Source organism: Suncus etruscus, chromosome 11 (assembly GCF_024139225.1).
Source record: "Suncus etruscus isolate mSunEtr1 chromosome 11, mSunEtr1.pri.cur, whole genome shotgun sequence".
In the NCBI taxonomy this organism is placed as follows: domain Eukaryota; kingdom Metazoa; phylum Chordata; class Mammalia; order Eulipotyphla; family Soricidae; genus Suncus; species Suncus etruscus.
The window spans coordinates 101123518-101141520 of record NC_064858.1 but is presented as its reverse complement, the minus strand read 5'-3'; the positions used below and the strand labels follow the sequence as shown (position 1 = coordinate 101141520).

General features: G+C 41.6%; 1 protein-coding gene across 1 annotated transcript in view; it reads right to left on the bottom strand.

Moving 5' to 3' along the window:
• Window positions 1-13952: 13952 nt before the first annotated feature.
• LGR5 (leucine rich repeat containing G protein-coupled receptor 5) overlaps window positions 13953-18003 on the bottom strand; it is a 155097-nt gene continuing 151046 nt past the window's right edge. The window contains exon 18 of the mRNA XM_049783030.1: window positions 13953-15101. Coding sequence (XP_049638987.1) covers window positions 14008-15101 — 1094 coding nt within the window. The 3' untranslated portion in view covers window positions 13953-14007. The remainder of the gene's footprint in view (window positions 15102-18003) is intronic.

Sequence of the window (18003 nt, the reverse complement as noted above, 5' to 3'; positions counted from 1 at the left end):
CTGAGATAGATAATTGACTTCATCATACATGAAAAATATTAAAATTTTCTTCCTCATTACCAAGGTAATTTTAAGGAAAAAAAAAAACACCAAGTATTCCAGAGACTGGAGCAACCAAAATCAGCTCCACAATCTTTTTCTAATTATTACAACAAAGCAACATATGAAAAATTCTCATTTTTCCATTGGAAAATAAAGTTATGTTAATCAGAAAGAATGGCATTTGTTCTACTGTAGATCAAAGGCCCTTCCAATACCCCAGAGGGCCAGTTCTGCTCTTGTTAAGTCTTGGTTAAAAAGTACAAGGGTGTTGGTTTCTTCTTTTTTGTGGACAACTTCCTTATTGTTGGTTCCAATAAATCTCTCAGTGGTTAGCAAGTTCTGTGCAAAATGTCAAGCAGGATTTTTTTTTTCTGACTATAGAATAGAAATTTAAATTTGAGGAGCTGGACGGGGAGACAGCTCAAAGGGCTGGCGTACAGACTTTGTATGCAGGAGCCCGAGTTTGACCTTGAGTACTACTAGGAATACTACTCCCCACCTCCCCCAAAATAAAGATAAATTTGAAGGTTTGATAAAATGAATATTAAATATATGTGAACAGCAAGTTCCTCCGGTGAAAAATCAAACCATTCCTATGATTTCTTCATTCCTTTATTTAATTCTTGCCTTTGATGTTTATATTTATATTTATTTATTAAGCATTTAGAATGAATGCTGATGACACCGAGGGACGTGGCTATTTTCGTTTCCTTGTCAGCAGGGAAGTGAGTGCCAGAGGACATGTAGCCATGTCATGAAGGGCTGAGATTTGAATCCAGGTCACCAGACTGCTGAATCCAGATGTTCAATCTCTCTGTAAATTCTCCTCCACAAAGTAACCACTCAATGCATGTTTACTAAATAACTGAGTGGATCTAAACATGTTCTGTGCAAATACTTTGTGGACAAATGTAAGCAGAGGATGGAGATAGTTACAGAGTTCTATAAATATTTCTTCCAGTTGATGCTTTGGCCAACAGTATCACCATTTAGAAACTTTTAGGGATCTGTGGGGCCAGAGTGATAGTACAGTGGGTAGGGCTCTTGCCTTGCATGCAGCTGACCCCAGTTCAATACTCAGCATTTGATATAGTCCTTGAGTCTGACAGGAGTGATGCTTGAATGCAGAGCCAAGAGAAACTCCTGATCATCACCGGGTGTGGACAAAAACAAAACAATAACAATTTTTAGGGGTCTGGAGGTAGAGTCCAGTGGGTTATGAGCTTGCTTGCCCATGCCTGACCACATACCATCCCTAGCTTCCCAAATGGTCCTCAAAACACTGCCAGTAGTGATTCCTGAGTGCAGAGCCAGGAGTAACTACTGAGCATAACTGACGTCTGACTCCAAACCAGATCAAAACCTGGACCTCGTACATGTGTTCCCATCCTTTGAGTGATCTTCCCAACCCTGTGATCTCTTTAGCTCTCATTATTGACTGCCACCTTTCTTCCCCTTTGTCTTCCGGTTCTCCCTTGCTGTGGGGGTGAGGTAGAGCTCGGTTCCTTCCAAAGACCTAGATCCCAGGCAGGCCCTTGAGCAGAAGGTTTTCTTCTTCAAACTTTCACCTGCCTCAAAATCACCAGGTGGGCTGGTTAAAAGTTACAATCACTTCCACTGCTAGTTTAGTGGGTCTGCAACCAGACCTGAAAATGGGAATTTCTTTTCTGTTTGTTGAGTTTGAGTTTTGGGGCCACACCTGACAGTACTTGGGGTTACTACTGGCAGTGCTTGGGGTCTTTCTTCTCTGTATCTCTGCTTCCCTTTTCTCTCCTTCCCTCCCCTAATTATTTTCCTCCCCTCCCAACTTAGCACCTCCCCTCCCCTCCCTTTCCTTCATTTCCTCTTCTCATCTCATATCTCCTCTTCTATCTTCTCTACTTTTCATTTTTTTTCTCCTTGCCACACCTGGTAGTTCTCAGAGCTTGCTCCTGGCTCTGAGCTCAGGGATCACTATGATGGGGCTCTGGGGGCCATATGTGCAAGGCAACTTTTCTGATCTCTACACTATTTCTCTGGCTCCAAGAATGTGAATCTTTAACAAACTCTTAGGCCCACTTTTTTGGAGACCATTATTGTAATTGTTACGTGGTCTCTGTGTGGAGAAGGAGTATAGGTGGTCAGGCATTTGCCTTGCTTGTGGTGCATTTGGCAGTGACCCCGATTTAAATTCCCTACAACACAGATTGTCCTCTGAGAACCACCAGAGGTCACTCCTGAGCAGAGACAGGAATAGATACAAAACCCCTTCCTCACACCTATATTTATTGCAGCACTATTCACAATAGCCAGGCTCTGGAAACAACCAAGATGCCCTTCAACAGACGAATGGCTAAAGAAACTGTGGTACATATACACAATGGAATATTATGCAGCTGTCAGGATAGATGAAGTCATGAAATTTTCCTATACATGGGTGTACATGGAATCTATCATGCTGAGTGAAATAAGTCAGAGGAAGAGAGAGAGATGCAGAATAGTCTCACTCATCTATGGGTTTTCAGAAAAATAAAAATCATTTTTGCAACAATCCTCAAAGACAATGAGAGGAGGGCTGGAACTTCCAGCTCACTTCATGAAGCTCACCACAAAGAGTGGTGAGTGCAGCTATAGAAATAACTACACAGAGAACTACCATAATCATGTGAATGAATGAGGGAACTGGAAAGCCTGTCTGGAGTACAGGTGGTGGTGGGGTGGGATGGAGGGAGATTTGGGACATTGGTGGTGGGAATGTTGCACTGATGAAGGGGGTGTTCTTTACATGGCTGAAACCTAATCACAATCATATATGTAACCAAGATGCTTAAATAAAGGAAAAAATAAAAAAAAAGAAATGGGGGTGGAAAATATTATCTCATAAATTTAGGTTTAATCTCTGCTAACTAAACTTTAATGGTAAATGAAATACATTATCTGGTGTGATCAAGACATAAATAAAAGCTAACTATTATTATGTGCAACCACCCCAGGTATACATCTACTTAACATATTTAACACAAAAAAATAAAAAGAAATAGATGGTCCTTATTTCTGGTACTATCTTTTCAGTAGAGGAAGTTGCATTAATATCATTGCCATGGCCTCTCAATCCCAGCACTGACTTCTCTGGGAATGGGCAAAGGAGGAGTAATAGACTTTATACTGGAAAGAAATCTGCCTAGTTTGGGTAATATCCCTCCACTCCCTGTTGTCTGTAGAAAATCATTCAGTGATCAGTCCACATTGGCAGCTGTGGTCGTGCAAAGCTGTCTATGGGGAAAGAATATGGCTGCGCTGGAAAGTCCACTGGCAATATTAAGTGTAATACTAGAAAATGTGACAGATTAACTCATTTTTGCCTTACTTAAAATTTTTTCTTTTTTTTCTAAAGCCAAATTGAGCACTGGGGGGTTATATATTAACTTTTGTGATACTAATGTTAATAAGTTCTGATAAACCACTGCCATCAGACCAGCCAAAATTTTTAATTGTGATATCTCATGTTACAGTTATCTTTATGTTTTGGGTTATACAATGTTACTTACTGTACCATAGTGCAGATATCCTTCCATTACTGTCTTTTCACCTCTATCATTACCCCCTTTTCTTCCACTGCCTGACCCCACATATTCAGTTATGCTGATCAAATTTAGGAGTTGTTTTCATTGGCCATTGGCCATTCCCTTCATACTTCACATGTTAGTGAGATCATCTGGTATTGGTGTTATTCCTTCCGATTCACTTTGTTTAAGCTGACATCCCGCAATTCCATGCGAGTTGAAGCAAGCTGCAAGAGTTTACCTTTAGGGGATCAGAGAGATAACACAGGGGTTAAGGCATTAGTCTTGCATGCTGCCAACCTGGGTTCTAACTCCAGCACCACATATGGTTTTCTGAGCACTGTCAGGAATGACCTGTAAGCACAGAATGAGGAGTAAACAGAACCTGAGCAACACCAGGCTGTGGTTCAATTCTAACAGCCAAGAAAGATTTTATCTTGTCTTATAGCTCAGTAATATTGTATTGTGTAGAGAGGCCACATTTATTTATTTATTTATTTATTTATTTTTGGCTATTGGGGACACAGATAATACTTCTGTAGGCTGTTCCTGACTTTGCTTCAGGTAGTACTTGGGGGCCCATGCAATTCTGGGAATAGAACCCAGACCTCTGGTTTGCAAAGCACATGGCCCAGCCTTTGAGCTCTCTCTCTCTCTCTCTCTCTCTCTCTCTCTCTCTCTCTCTCTCTCTCTCTCTCTCTCTCTGTCTCTCTGTCTGTCTCTCTGTCTCTCTCTGTCTCTCTCTCTGTCTCTCTCTCTCTCCAGCCTCAATTTCTTTACCTGCTTACCTTGATTATTTCCAGATTTTTAATCTTATAAATAGCTACAATAAACATAGATGTGCAAATACCCTTTTGAACAAATGAAATTTGTTCATTTAGTCATCTTCTCACTTCTTTAGAATTCAGGCTGAGAGAAAGGATTTCATTTACTAATCCTTCCAAACCTATTTGAAGTTTTAACCTTCAGCTGTGTGGTATCACTGAGATTTACAGTTTGGGGCCCCAGATGAGTTTGATAAAAGCTACACTAGTCTGAAACAAGTAAGCATTTATTAACTAAAAAAAGATCATCTTAGAAATAATATCACAGGACCATCTGGAAATCAAGTCTGTGGCCCCAAAGGCTTTGGAAAGATATATCCAGGAGCTGTGGAAGTGGTGGGAGCAGATTTATGAAGTTAGGAATAAAACTGCCAAAGAATCATGGATGAAATCCTCTTCTTAGCAGTAGCCACACCTCTGGTTGGCTACAGTTGTTCAGGTTAAGACAGTTGCATTAAACTCAGAGTACAGCAAAGCCCTTTCCTGTTTCCTCCCATGTGGAGCTGGCACTTTCAGACTGATAGTCCTAGCATCATTTCATCATCTTGCTAACTTCTGTCATGGGAAGAACAGATGATCTATCTTAGCAGAACTGAGAAGAAGTTGATCTTCTCTTCCTTATTATGCTCCTACCTCAAAGCTGGATGGAATCTCAAGAAACACAGGCCTCTGTGGGAAAGTCTTAGAAGCCTCTTACTGAGATAAGTTGCTCTCATTCTGATTCAAAACTGGGATGCCTGTTTTCCTGCAGATAAAAGCCAAGTTGCCTTTTATCAGCTTTATCGGTAATAAAAGGTGACATTTGCCTTACTGTTTGGATTTTAGCAGGTTCAGGTCAAAAAACAAAAAATAAGGTTTTATTATTGAGACCTCGAACCTCCAAGCCAGAGCTAAACATTTTTTTTGAGCCCTTTGGAAGTTCTAAATAATTTGCATATCAGAATTCTCTCAAGGTAACTGATATCTGTATTTTATAGAGAGTATGACATTTTCGAGGAATTAAGTGACCTTAATTATTTAATTAAGTGAATTAATTAATCCAGAATTAAGTAAGATGTCTCTTGAGCTGGTATATGTTGGCGCTCATATGTGTAACTATCTGACCTGTAGTTCCTACTCAACTTCCTATTTGAGAACAACAGAAAGGTACTTTAGTTTTGCTTTGTTTTGGATTCATAGACTGCTGGGCTCAGGACTTACTCAGGACTTACTCTTGGCTCTGTACTCACTCTTGATAGAGCTTGGGTGGTACTACGTAGTGCCAGGGATTGAACTCATCAGCCATATACAAGGCTACTACTTTAGCCACAGCATTTCTTCTTTAGAAAGGCCATGAAAGGCCCAGAGAGATAGCACAGCGGCATTTGCCTTGCAAGCAGCCGATCCAGGACCAAAGGTGGTTGGTTTGAATCCCGGTGTCCCATATGGTCCCCCATGCCTGCCAGGAGCTATTTCTGAGCAGACAGCCAGGAGTAACCCCTGAGCATCGCTGGGTGTGGCCCAAAAACAAAAAAAAAAAAAACCAAAAAAAAAAAAAAAAAAAAAGAAAGGCCATGAAAAATAGTTTAAGTTTTAGGTGAAAAATTCCATCTCTATGTGTCATATGAACTTTATATAAAATGTAAATTAAATAGTGGGAAATATATTTGAGGAGGAATTGGGGGTTATTAATATATTCCCTCCTAGGCTAATGGTTCACGAAGAAGATGGGGATTTTTTTTTTCTTTTTTGGTTTTTGGGCCACACCTGGTGCTGCTCAGGGGTTAGTCCTGGCTATGCACTCAGAAATTGTTACTGGCTCGGGGGACCATATGGGATGCCGTGGGATCAAACTGCGGTCTGTCCTCAGTCAGCTGCATGCAAGGCAAATGCCCTACTGCTGCGCTACCACTCTGGCCCCAGATGGGGATGGAATAGTAGTATTGGTATTGGAAATTTGCATGTCTAAAACCCAATCATGAATAACTTTATAATCCATAGTGACAAAATAAAACAATTTGTCTGAAGCAAGATGGTTTAGCAGGGGTCTCAAACTCAATTTACCTGGGGGACGCAGGAGGCAAAGTCAGGAGTAAGCCTTGAACATTGGGGGGTATGACCCAAACAACTAAAACAAAACAAAACAAAAAAAGATTCCTCTAGGGCAGGGCCACAAAATGTTGTACGGAGGGCCACAAACGGCCCGCGGGCCGTGAGTTTGGGACCCCTGGTTTAGGGAGAGCAAAGCTAGTTTATTTCTCTCCAAAGAGAGAAACCCGCCTAGCATTCTTAGGGGACACTATTTTATCTGGCTGCTTTATTTATTTATTTATTTATTTATTTATTTATTTATTTATTTATTTATTTATTTAGTTTTTGGGCCACACCTGGTGACACTCAGGGATTACTCCTGTCTATGCACTCAGAAATTGCTCCTGGCATGGGAGACCACATGGGACACCAGGGGATCAAACTGCAGTCCATCCTAGGTTAGTGTGTGCAAGGCAAATGCCCTACCACTTGCACCACTGCTCCAGCCCCTGGCCTGCTTTACATGGGAGACTTCTGCTTTCTATAGATTAGTTAGTCCTGAGAGGGGCTGAGAGCAAACATGTATTCATTTTTCTTGGAAAAATAAGTTGTATATAAAATATTCCAAGTCAATCATATAAGAAGCATGAAAAATACAGTTGTTTGGATCAACTATAAAATGTTCTGAGCCAATCACATAATGATAATAAAATAACTCTAGTCTACCATAAAAAGGGAATTGTGCAGTCAATTCTAGGAATTTTGGTGGCAAAGGCATAGAATGTATTTCTCTGGGTCAAAGTGATAAGGCAGGGAGGGGTGCCTGGGCCAGTTCTAGGAACTAGGGTGGGGGACATAATGCAGCAATGGTGGGGCCTTTGGGGTATCCTTTAGAGTGGACATGACTGATATTCTTATCAAGGAGAGTCAAGCTCCCAGGTTTTTTGAAATGGAGACAAGCTGGGCATCTTTTTAGGCATCATTTTGGCTAGATCACTTCAGCTATTAGTAGAGAAATTCTTGGACTGAGGGTAGAAATGGAAAAACTAAATTCCACAGTGTTTCTCTGGATTTTCAGATATATATCATGCCAGTTATTAAGCTTTGTCATTCTCTACTTAAGGATCCTGTAAGTCACAGTAGAATCTGAATCCCAGTATCTTTAAAACTGTTCATAAAGAGGATATCAAACAGGGTGTCTGTATTGAGCCCCCAACCATCTCACTTGTAAAGAAAAGCTACACAACCTCACAGCATTTTAGGACTTCATGGCTTGAGAGATAATCATTTATGGTCAGTGAATTAGAAGAAGATACTTTTTTTACTTTTTTTTTTTTTTTTTTTTTTTTTTTTTAAGTAGCTTAGGGCCCACATCTAGCAGACTCTGGTGGCTCTTCATGGGCTCAGTTCTTGGAAGTTGCTCTAGTTTTTGTATTTGGGGTGTGTGTAATGCCAGATTGACCTTAGGAACATTGATTAAGCATGTACCTTTTGAGCTTTCTTCCTAGTGCAGAAGTTTACTTTTATACATTTTTTCTTTTTTTGTTTTTTTGGGTCACACCTGGAGTTGCTCAGGGGTTACTCCTGGCTGTCTGCTCAGAAATAGCTCCTGGCAGGCACGGGGGACCATATGGGACACCGGGATTCGAACCAACCACCTTTGGTCCTGGATCGGCTGCTTGCAAGGCAAACGCCGCTGTGCTATCTCTCTGGGCCCCCTTTTATACATTTTAACTTAAAATTTTCAGATGATGAATGCAGGGTCTCACAAAAGTACTAATCTAGATACTTATTTTTTTAGTCTGGCTAATGTGACCTCAAACTAGATGCAATGGTAAGAACTACAAAAGAATAGATATAGCTATATATTTTTTGATGTTAGAGCTAATTTTAAATGAACAATGTACTACTAGTTTTATTTTATTTTGCTGTTTGTTTTTTAATTTTTGGTCAAAACAAATAAATATATTTGTATTTTATAACAATTTTCACCAAAATATTTTTTTTGTGAAAATAACATTTTTGGTGCTATAAGGTATTTCCTCTGTTGTTAATGACTTACTCTAGACTCATCTGTTAGTTTGTTTTATTTTACGGTGGGCTTTTCATTTTTTTTTAAATTTTTTGGTTTTGTAGTTATTTGCTCTTTTATTTCACTTTGATTTATTTTCTTTTTTTCTCTTCTTTTTTTTTTTTTCTTTTTGGTTTTGGGGCCACAGCAGGTGACACTCAGGGGATACTCTTGGCTATGTGCTCAGAAATCGCTCCTGACTTGGGGGACTATATGAGATGCCGGGGGATCGAACCGAGGTCCATCCTAGGCGAGTGTGGGCAAGGCAGACGCCTTACCCCTTGCACCACCGCTCCGGCCATTGAGGATATAATTCTAAGGTTTATATACTAGTGGAGAGCAGTTCTCAAACACTTATTGGAGCAATGCCCAATGTGAGAAGTATTGTAAGTTTTGATAATAAGATGAACTGGTGGATTCATCCGCCTCCCAACATTTATTTGTTTTCATTTTATTTTTCATTTTTTAAACTTTATTGATTAATTGGTTTTGGAGTCATACCTGGCGGTGCTCAGGGTTACTTGGCTCTGCACTCAGAAATTGCTCCTGGCAGGCTCAGAGGACCATATGGGATGCCGGGAATCAAACCGGGTCTCTCCTGAGTTGGTTGCATGCAAGGTAAATGCCCTACTGCTGTGCTCTCTGGCTTCATATTTTTCTTATTTTTTGAGGTCATACCTGGTGATGTTCAAGGATGTCTTTTGATTCTATGCTCAGGGATCATTTCTGGTTGGATTTAGGGACCACAGTGAAGGGATCAAAACTGAATAGCCTCATCAATGCATTACCCACTTTATTAATTTTCTGGCACTGCCTCCTTGCCCCTATAAGAGACTAAACTATTTTCTGGGTCAACCCTGTGAATTGTTTTTTATTTCATTGAGGGAGGGGCACACTCTAGCAGTGTTTACATGTAAATTACTTTCAATTACTCTCATTCCTATTTTTTTAAATTTTTTTGGCCACCCCCTGTGATGCTCAGGGGTTACTCCTGGCTATATGCTCAGAAATTGCTCCTGGCTTGTGGGACCATATGGGACACCAGGGATTGAACCATGGTCCAGCCTGGGTCAGTCGTGTGCAAGGCAAATGCCCTACCACTCTGGCATGGCTCTGCCCCCTCTCAATTCTATTCTTGGAGATTACCTTTGATGGTGGTAAAGATCAAATGTTGGCCCTTAGCATGCAAAGCGTGTGCATTTGAACTATCTCTCTAGCCAAGCTTGAGGAATTTCAAAGAAATAGAGAGGATTTTTTTTTAATTAAAAAATTGACATCATTGGGGAGCTGGAATTAGTGGGCCCTTGCCTTGCCTCGCATACTTCTTAAATTTCAGGTCAGTGTAAAGGCAGTTTATATTTGTTTATTTAGTTTAATTTTTTTGCTTTTAGGCAACACCTGGAGGTGCTCAGAGTGCTCCTGGCTCTGCATTCAGGAATTACTTGTGGAGATGCACAGGCGACCATATGGGATGCCAAGGGTTGAACCCAGGTTGGATGCATGTAGGGCAAGCACTCTATTTGCTGGCCTATTACTTAGGCTCTTACTTGTTTTTACTAAGTTCCCCAATTTTCCTTCCCATGGTTCATGATGTTGTAGATATATCCGGGGCCTGGAAAAGGTCATATGCATTGCTATACAGTTATGTTGTTTGCATAGTTATTTAGTATTGTACTCTCTGTGGATTGCATGTCAGATTTTAGTGCTCAAATAGTTGGCCATGGAGTGTGAGGTCATACTCTTTAATTCTAAAAAGATATTATGGTGCTTGCACATATGATCAATAGGTTGACTCTTTTTTAATTTTTAATTTTTTTCTTTTTGACACACAGGTCTGCTCTCAGGGTTACTCCTGGTTCTGCACTCAGAAATCATTTCTGGGGGCCGGAGAGATTGCACAGTGGTAGAGCATTTGCCTTGCACGCTACCTATCCAGGACCAATGATGGTTCGAATCCCGACATCCTGTATGGTCCCCCGTGCCTGCCAGGAGCGATTTCTGAGCAGAGAACCAGGAGTAACCCCCCTGGTCGAGTGTGACCCAAAAACAAAAACAAACAAGCAAACAAACAAAAAGAAATCACTCCTGGCAGGCTTGGGGGGGACCATATGGGATGCCAGACATTGAACTCAGGTCAGCTAAGTACAAGGCACATGCCCTATCTGCTGTGCTATTGCTCAGGCCCCAGTTTGGCTCTTTTATAATGAGCTCCTAGGTCACTAAGTTGCTCTGACAGCTGACACTTCTTGGCTGTTGTGCTTCCTCAACTTTCTCTCTCTCTCTCTCTTTCTTTTTTAAATTATGGTGCTCACACACACCTGAGGTGTGACTGGAACTCAGTTGTGATGCTGAGGAACACAAACTACTTAGGATCATGCTCAGAGCATGTAGAAGGGTTGAAATGAGGCTTAATACTTGCAAGACAGGTAAATAGAGCCACAGGGTTTGTGCCCTAGAAGCAGCTATAAGAGTGATACCTGGGTTCACAGGAATGAGATTATGTCATCGCCCTTTTAGAGGAAGACAAGAGAGGACTGAAGAGCAGGAGCTTGGGGCATGCCTGTCACTAGGTTACACTGAAAAGTGTTCATGTGGCTGAATGGAGATTAGTGCAAAATATTGCTAAACTCAGTGTGGATAGATTTGAGCAATAATACTGGGCTTCTAACTTGTAGTTGATGGTTTGGTCTTAAAATCAGTATGCAAAAAACTGGAAGGGAACAGTGTAGTTTTTGGTTTTGTTTGGTTGGGTTTTGTGTTGTTTAGGGGCCACACCTGGTGGTGCTCTGGGATGATTCTTGGCTCTGGATTCAGGAATCATTACTCCAGGTGCTCAGGGATCTATTATGGGATGTCAGGGATAGAACCCAGGTTGGCCTTGTCCAAGGAAGGCATCCAACCTTCTGTACTATCTTTCCAAGCTTAACAGTGTTTTTGTGTCATGAGAATCACATGAGTTTGTGGTTTGCCTTGACATAGTTTTTTTCCTTTTCTGTGGTGTTTTGGTTTGTTTGGTGCTGGGGGTGGGAGTTGGGTAGCAGGCAAATGGTACTCTAGAACTCAGGCCCCCAGAGGTTGTTTTTGGCCATTCCAGCCTGCAGTTCAATGCAAGCACTCAGTGATGCTAATTGGGCCTTTTATTGTGTATTTTTTTCTATTTATATTTCATTGAAGTCGGGCATTGCCCATAAAACTCTGCTATACCCTGGCCTGTGAATTTTATTAAATCTTTTGTTTTGATCAAGCAGCTTATCAATCATAGTTAAAACAATGGGAGAGTTAGGATATTTTTATTTCTTCTTATAAAACACTTGTTTTTTTTTGTTCAAAGTACCAAAAATATTGAAAAGCAGATAATTAGTTAACAAATGTAATATACTGACCACAGGGACCTGCGAGATGGCGCTAGAGGTAAGGTGTCTGCCTTGCAAGCGCTAGCCAAGGAAGGACAGCAGTTCGATCCCCTGGCATCCCATATGGTCCCCCCAAGCCAGGGGCAATTTCTGAGCGCTTATCCAGGAGTAACCCCTGAGCATCAAACGGGTGTGGCCCGAAAAACCAAAAAAAAAAAAATACTGACCACCAAAAAGTAAAAAACATTCAAAGGACTGTGAACTCAATAAAGACATTGACATATTTTGTTTTATAGTGACAATTTTATTAAAAATGTCTTTTATTTTGCACCCAATAGAAAAGAAAGTTTGGAAGTTATTTACAAGTACTATACATTTACATATATTACACAGTTAATGACTTTAAAGATGGCAGAGAAACAATATATATGGAAGAAAATGTCTTTGTACATGGTTTATTATTACAGGCCTTAGTGTAGTTGACCCTTACTGTAGTAATAAATACAGTTCTGTATTTACACATATTATAAAACATCTCATAAATGTATTTTTTCAATTCCAACTTAAAACATCTGATCAAAATAAACATGCTTGTATAAAAATAAATCTACCTAATTGTCTTTTGGTTTGGTTGTACTGAAGCTAATGTAGGACAATGGAAGTTTGAATTCATTTTGAATTCACTCTTTAAACTTTAGTTACTTAATAATTTTGCCTCTTAAAATACCTAATGCATGCATTAAATATGGAATAGGCAGAGAACACATGTTCCTGACATCAAGTAGGCTGATCTAAAACAACACAGCTAAAACCAAGCTAAATAAACAAAATAAGATGTCACCAACTCTCTGTTGAGTCCAAAATGGTTTCAAACATGCTTGTTAAAGCAACACGAGGAGCTGAGAACTGTCAGTGGATTTATGTTGTGTATATATTTGATCATGATTTTCAGGTGCAATTCTCTAAATCAACTGATAAATCCTCCTGCAAAAAAAAAAAAAAAAAACTTACCCAGAAAAAAACCCTCAGGTTTCTTATCATCTTTTCATGATGATATTTCAACTGCCTGCAATGGACTTTTCTTCTGAGATCTGGACACCAAGTAGTTAAAAATGAATTAAGCCAGGCAAAACCTCACATGTACATGACTGCATTAGTAATCGAAGAATTTTGTTCATTTTTATTTTAAAATTATTGTTAGCAGTTTAATTCTACTGTGGTGACCTGCCTAGCACTGCTATTTCTAGTATCTCTGAAAAGAATGTAAGTATGAGTGTGTTAATATTGTCACATTGTCCATTCAGTGGTGGACTGCTAACCCGGAAGGACTCTTCCTGAGTAGAGGCAAAATGGGATGAAATAGCTGTGTGTGGTCATTCAAACGAATTCCTTTCTATTAATCAAAATTCAAATGAATTCCTATTAATAAAAATCCTCCTTTAATATAGATCATTTAAAGTCAACTTTCTTGATATTTCCCATCATCTTTTCATTGTGTTTTGAGTTTTAATGCTACTCTTTGGGTTTCCTACCTACCCTAACCCCTTTGACCTTCAACACATAATATGAATAAATCATCAGACTGCAGAGTTTATAGAGAATCCAGTGAAAATCTGGGCAATCTTCTTTGTTTTTATTTTTGGCCCACACCTAGTGGTGCTCAGGGATTACTTCTGGTTCTGTGTTCAAGAGACACTCCTGATATTACCTGGGGGGCCATAGATGGCATTGGAGATTAAACTGGCGTTGACCACATGCAAGGCAAGTACCTTACCTCCCTACTAGCTTTCCAATCCTAGATTGCCTAGCTACTCTCCAGTATTCATAGGAATTTAACTTTTTTTCAAACCAAGAGATCTTAAACAAACAAACAACAAACACATAAAAACATCAAGTTTCAATCAGTTCCTGGGGCTGGAACAGTGGTGCAAGCAGTAAGGCATCTGCCTTGAGCATGCTAGACTAGGACGAACCGTGGTTCGATCCCCTGGTGTCCTATATGGTCCCCCAAGCCAGGAGCAATATCTGAGCACATAGCCAGGAGTAACCCCTGAGCGTCACCGGGTGTGGTCCCCCCAAAAAAATCAGTTTCTTTTTTTTTTTTTTTTTTGCTGTATTCACTCTTAGTTTCTGGTTTTCAACTTTTAAAAGCATTTATATATTCCTTAGAGACATGGGACAAAGGCCACAGAGGAAAGATGGCAACTTTCAGTCATTGGGTAAGCTGGAGGGGCCCGGCTATTGGAAGGCAGGTCGTAGGCAATGCTGGTACTGGTGAAGGTCACCAAAGCTTGGGTAGAGTCACAGGATTGTTTCTCAACATCATCCGAATTAATAGACATCAGGCTCAAATGTTTTGACCTGGTCCAGAAGTTGCTTTGTTTTCCCCAGCTCCCCAGATCTTCCTTAAAATGGGGATTGAAGAGGATGTAGAGAAGAGGATTGAGGCAGGCAGGCAGCGGGACAATGACCAGAAGGATGAACTTAATGACTTCAGGACTGATGAACGTGAGGTTTAGCAAAGAGGAGAAGGACAGGAAAGCCACAGGGCAGTAGAGGATGCAGTTGGTGAAGATCAGCAGGGCAATATGCTTCACCATGGCACAATCCCAGATATTCTCCAGGTCTCCCTTTTCCAGGTGGCAATAGAGCCTGGTGTAGGCAATGGTCATCACCAGGAAGCAAAGGGAGTTGAGCAAGACCAGAGCAACCATGTAGCCCGTGGTGCTCGGCTCCCCAAAGGGCAGAGGCAGACAGAGGGGGGAGGCACTGTACTCACTGCCTCCCAGCAAGGGCACCAAGGCGATGGCCAGGGCCAGCAGCACACACAGCACAATGACCGCCCTCAGGCCTGCCAGTGGAGTTTTGGGGTCGAGTTTGGTGGTTTTGGAGCTTTTCACAGACAAGCCCCGCTCCAGGGCTGCCAGGGTGAGCAGGAACACTGAAGATTCCGAAGCGAACATGGACAAGAACCCAACCACTTGGCAACCCACCCCTTGCTCCCACCTGGCACCGTGCCTGGCAAAGCTGCCGAAGGTGAAGGCGTCCACGCCGGCCAGCACGGCGCTGGACACCCCCATGAGCATGTTCACTGCCGCTATTAAGCCGATGAGCACTTTGATGGAGGGGGTGTCCAGGGGGGCTCTGAAGACCAGCCAAGCCACCAGAGCATTGCAGGTGAGGGCTAAGACGGCGATGGTCCACACGCCGATTCGGATCAGCCAGCTGCCAAACAGGTATTCGCAGAGTTTGAAGGGGCCTGGAGGGCCAAGGGAGAAGAGGGGGTCAGGTTCGAGTATGCACTTTCGGACAAATGACCTCTTTTGGGTTCTTCTGTTAAGATACCAAAAAAAGAGGCCAGCAACAATTACAGTACCACCGTGCTTGTGGCTCTTCCTTCCTTCCTTCCTTCCTTCCTTCCTTCCTTCCTTCCTTCCTTCCTTCCTTCCTTCCTTCCTTCCTTCCTTCCTTCCTCCCTTCCTCTCTTCCTATTTTCCTCCTTCCTTCCTTCCTTCCTTCCTTCCTTCCTTCCTTCCTTCCTTCCTTCCTTCCTTCCTTCCTTCCTTCCTTCCTTCCTTCCTTCCTTCCTTCCTTCCTCTCTCTCTCCCTTCCTTCCTTCCTTCCTTCCTTCCTTCCTTCCTTCCTTCCTTCCTTCCTTCCTTCCTTCCTTCCTTCCTTCCTTCCTTCCTTCCTTCCTTCCTTCCTTCCTTCCTTCCTTCCTTCCTTCCTTCCTTCCTTCCTTTCTTTCTTTCTTCCTTTCTTTCTTTCTGTGTTAGAGCCATATATAGCTGTGCTCAGGGCTTACTCCTGGCTCAGTGCTCAGGGATCAAGCATGGTATCTTGGGGTGCTTCGGATTGAACCTGCCTTTGTGTAAGGCAAGCACCATAACCACGTGTTGTTTCTGGCTCTTGGACAATTCTCTCTCTCTCTCTCTCTCTCTCTCTCTCTCTCTCTCTCTCTCTCTCTCACACACACACACACACACACACACACATACACTGCACAACCAGCAGAGTTAAGGTTGACTCCAGGCTCTGTGCTCAGGGATTATTTCCGGTGGACATGATGGACCAGATGGGGTGATGGGGATTGAATCAGGGTCCAGGGTGGGTCTGATACTAGGCAAGCACCCTATCCATAGTATCATGGCTCTGGTCTCATTACTATTTCTTAAAGTGCTGTTGTTATTCCCTCTGATTTCCTGCAGTGCTGACTGGGTGAGCATACCAGGTCCTCTTGTTTTCAAGCTAGTTTTGCAGAGAAATGGAAACAGGATTTTCACATCACTTGATTAAGGCTCTCCAACAGAAGTGTTGGGGCCTTTCTTTGTTTTTGTATTATTTTGCTTTTGGGCCACATCTGGAGGTGCTCAGGGGCTACTCTTTGCTCTGGGGACCATTCTTTGTGCTTTGTGCTTGCATACAAAGCATGAGCGCTAGCCTGTTAATTTTTTTTCAAGGGGGAGGGACTCACATCCAGTGGCACTTGGGGACCATGCAAGAGACTTGCCCCCTGTGTTATCCTTTTGGTCCTAACCTATCTCCTTTTAATGATAGGACATTTTTTCAGAATGTTTCCCAATGGTCAGGTAAGCAGAGAAAGAGAATTCCTGGAAAAATAGTCCATATTATTAGAATTATTAGTTTTATGAATGTATATCTCCTAGGAATTTATTCTAAGGTTTAAATTGGCATTTGGGTGGATGGAGAGATAATAGAGAAGCTAAAGCACGTTGCTTGCATGTGGCCAACCCCAGATTGATTCCTGGCACTGCAATAGTGCCCTGAGATATGATTTCTATGCAGAGGAATACCTGACAAGTATGAAGTGTGGTCTCCAAACCTGATGCCCCAACTTTTGACGCTGGGGAACAAGTGACAATCTAATTGTTGAAAATGAAAGATAAACAAATCATCCCAGAATTTTTTGGAGGGTTGGCCATACCTAGTGATGCTCAGCGGCTATTGCTGGCTCTGTGCTCAGGGGACCAGATATAATGCTGGGGATTGAAACGGTGTCAACTGAATGCAAAGCCTTACACTCAGTGATCTTTTCCCCTCCTGCCACTTTTTATGAATTAGCTCCTGCTTGTTTGAGGAAGCAATTTGTGGAATTCATACACATAGATTTCTCTCCTATCTCTACAAACTATTATTTGCTTTAACCAAAAGCTATTAGCAAAGACTTAAAAAATAATTTTTCAAGAATCAGTGATTCCATAAAGCAAGACCTGAGTACTTCAGGCTAACTTGCTAGAAATAACAGGACAGGTTGGATCTCTTTTCTTTTTCCAGAACTCTTCATTACTCTCTGTTTTCCTCCCAAATAAATTCCTCTTCTGAATTCTTTCTGAGGTGAACAGTCTGGGAGCAGAGAGGTGGGGCCCTTCTCTCTTGCCTCTACTGCTGTCAGGCCCATCTCTCCTGTAGCACTCAGAGGGGGTAGCAGAAGATGCACGGGAAATGCAACTTCTAGGGCCAACCCACAAGGGAATTTATTGATCACTCTGGTATCCACTAGTCTGCAATCCACTCTTCCAAAAATATGCTGCTCTCTGTTGTCTTTTGCTATTAAAACTGCTTTTTGTAAAAGGAAAGACAAACACAGGATGATGTCACTTCTCAGGGGTATGTGGAATAACTGGATGAGAAAATGTCAGGTAGTAAGGGAAGGCTGCTTAACCCCAGAACTTAGGGAGGAGAAGGACAGAGAAGAAAAGAAATTAAGGGAGGAAGAAAGATGAGATAGGAAAGTAGTGAATGAAAAGGGGTGAGGACTTCTGTGATACTGTGATGTGGGAGAGTGGACTAGCACAGACAGCATCTCCAAGGCACAGACACCACCATTGAAAACATGAGATCTAAGTTCAACTACTGAACTTTATAATGTGCCTGACAAGGTAGCAGGCAAGGGTTGGGGGTGAGGGTTTAGAGATGATAGATTATGGTGGTAGGTGTTGACACTTGTGTTGGTATTGGTATTGAATATATGCCTAAAACTCAACCATCAATAATTATAAATCACAGCTCTTTAAATAAATAAATAAATAAATAAATATAAATAAGAGATAGACACAGAATAGTCTCACTCATTTATGGGTCTTAAGAAAAAATAAAAGACATTATTGTAACAATGCCCAGAGACAACAGAGATGAAAGCT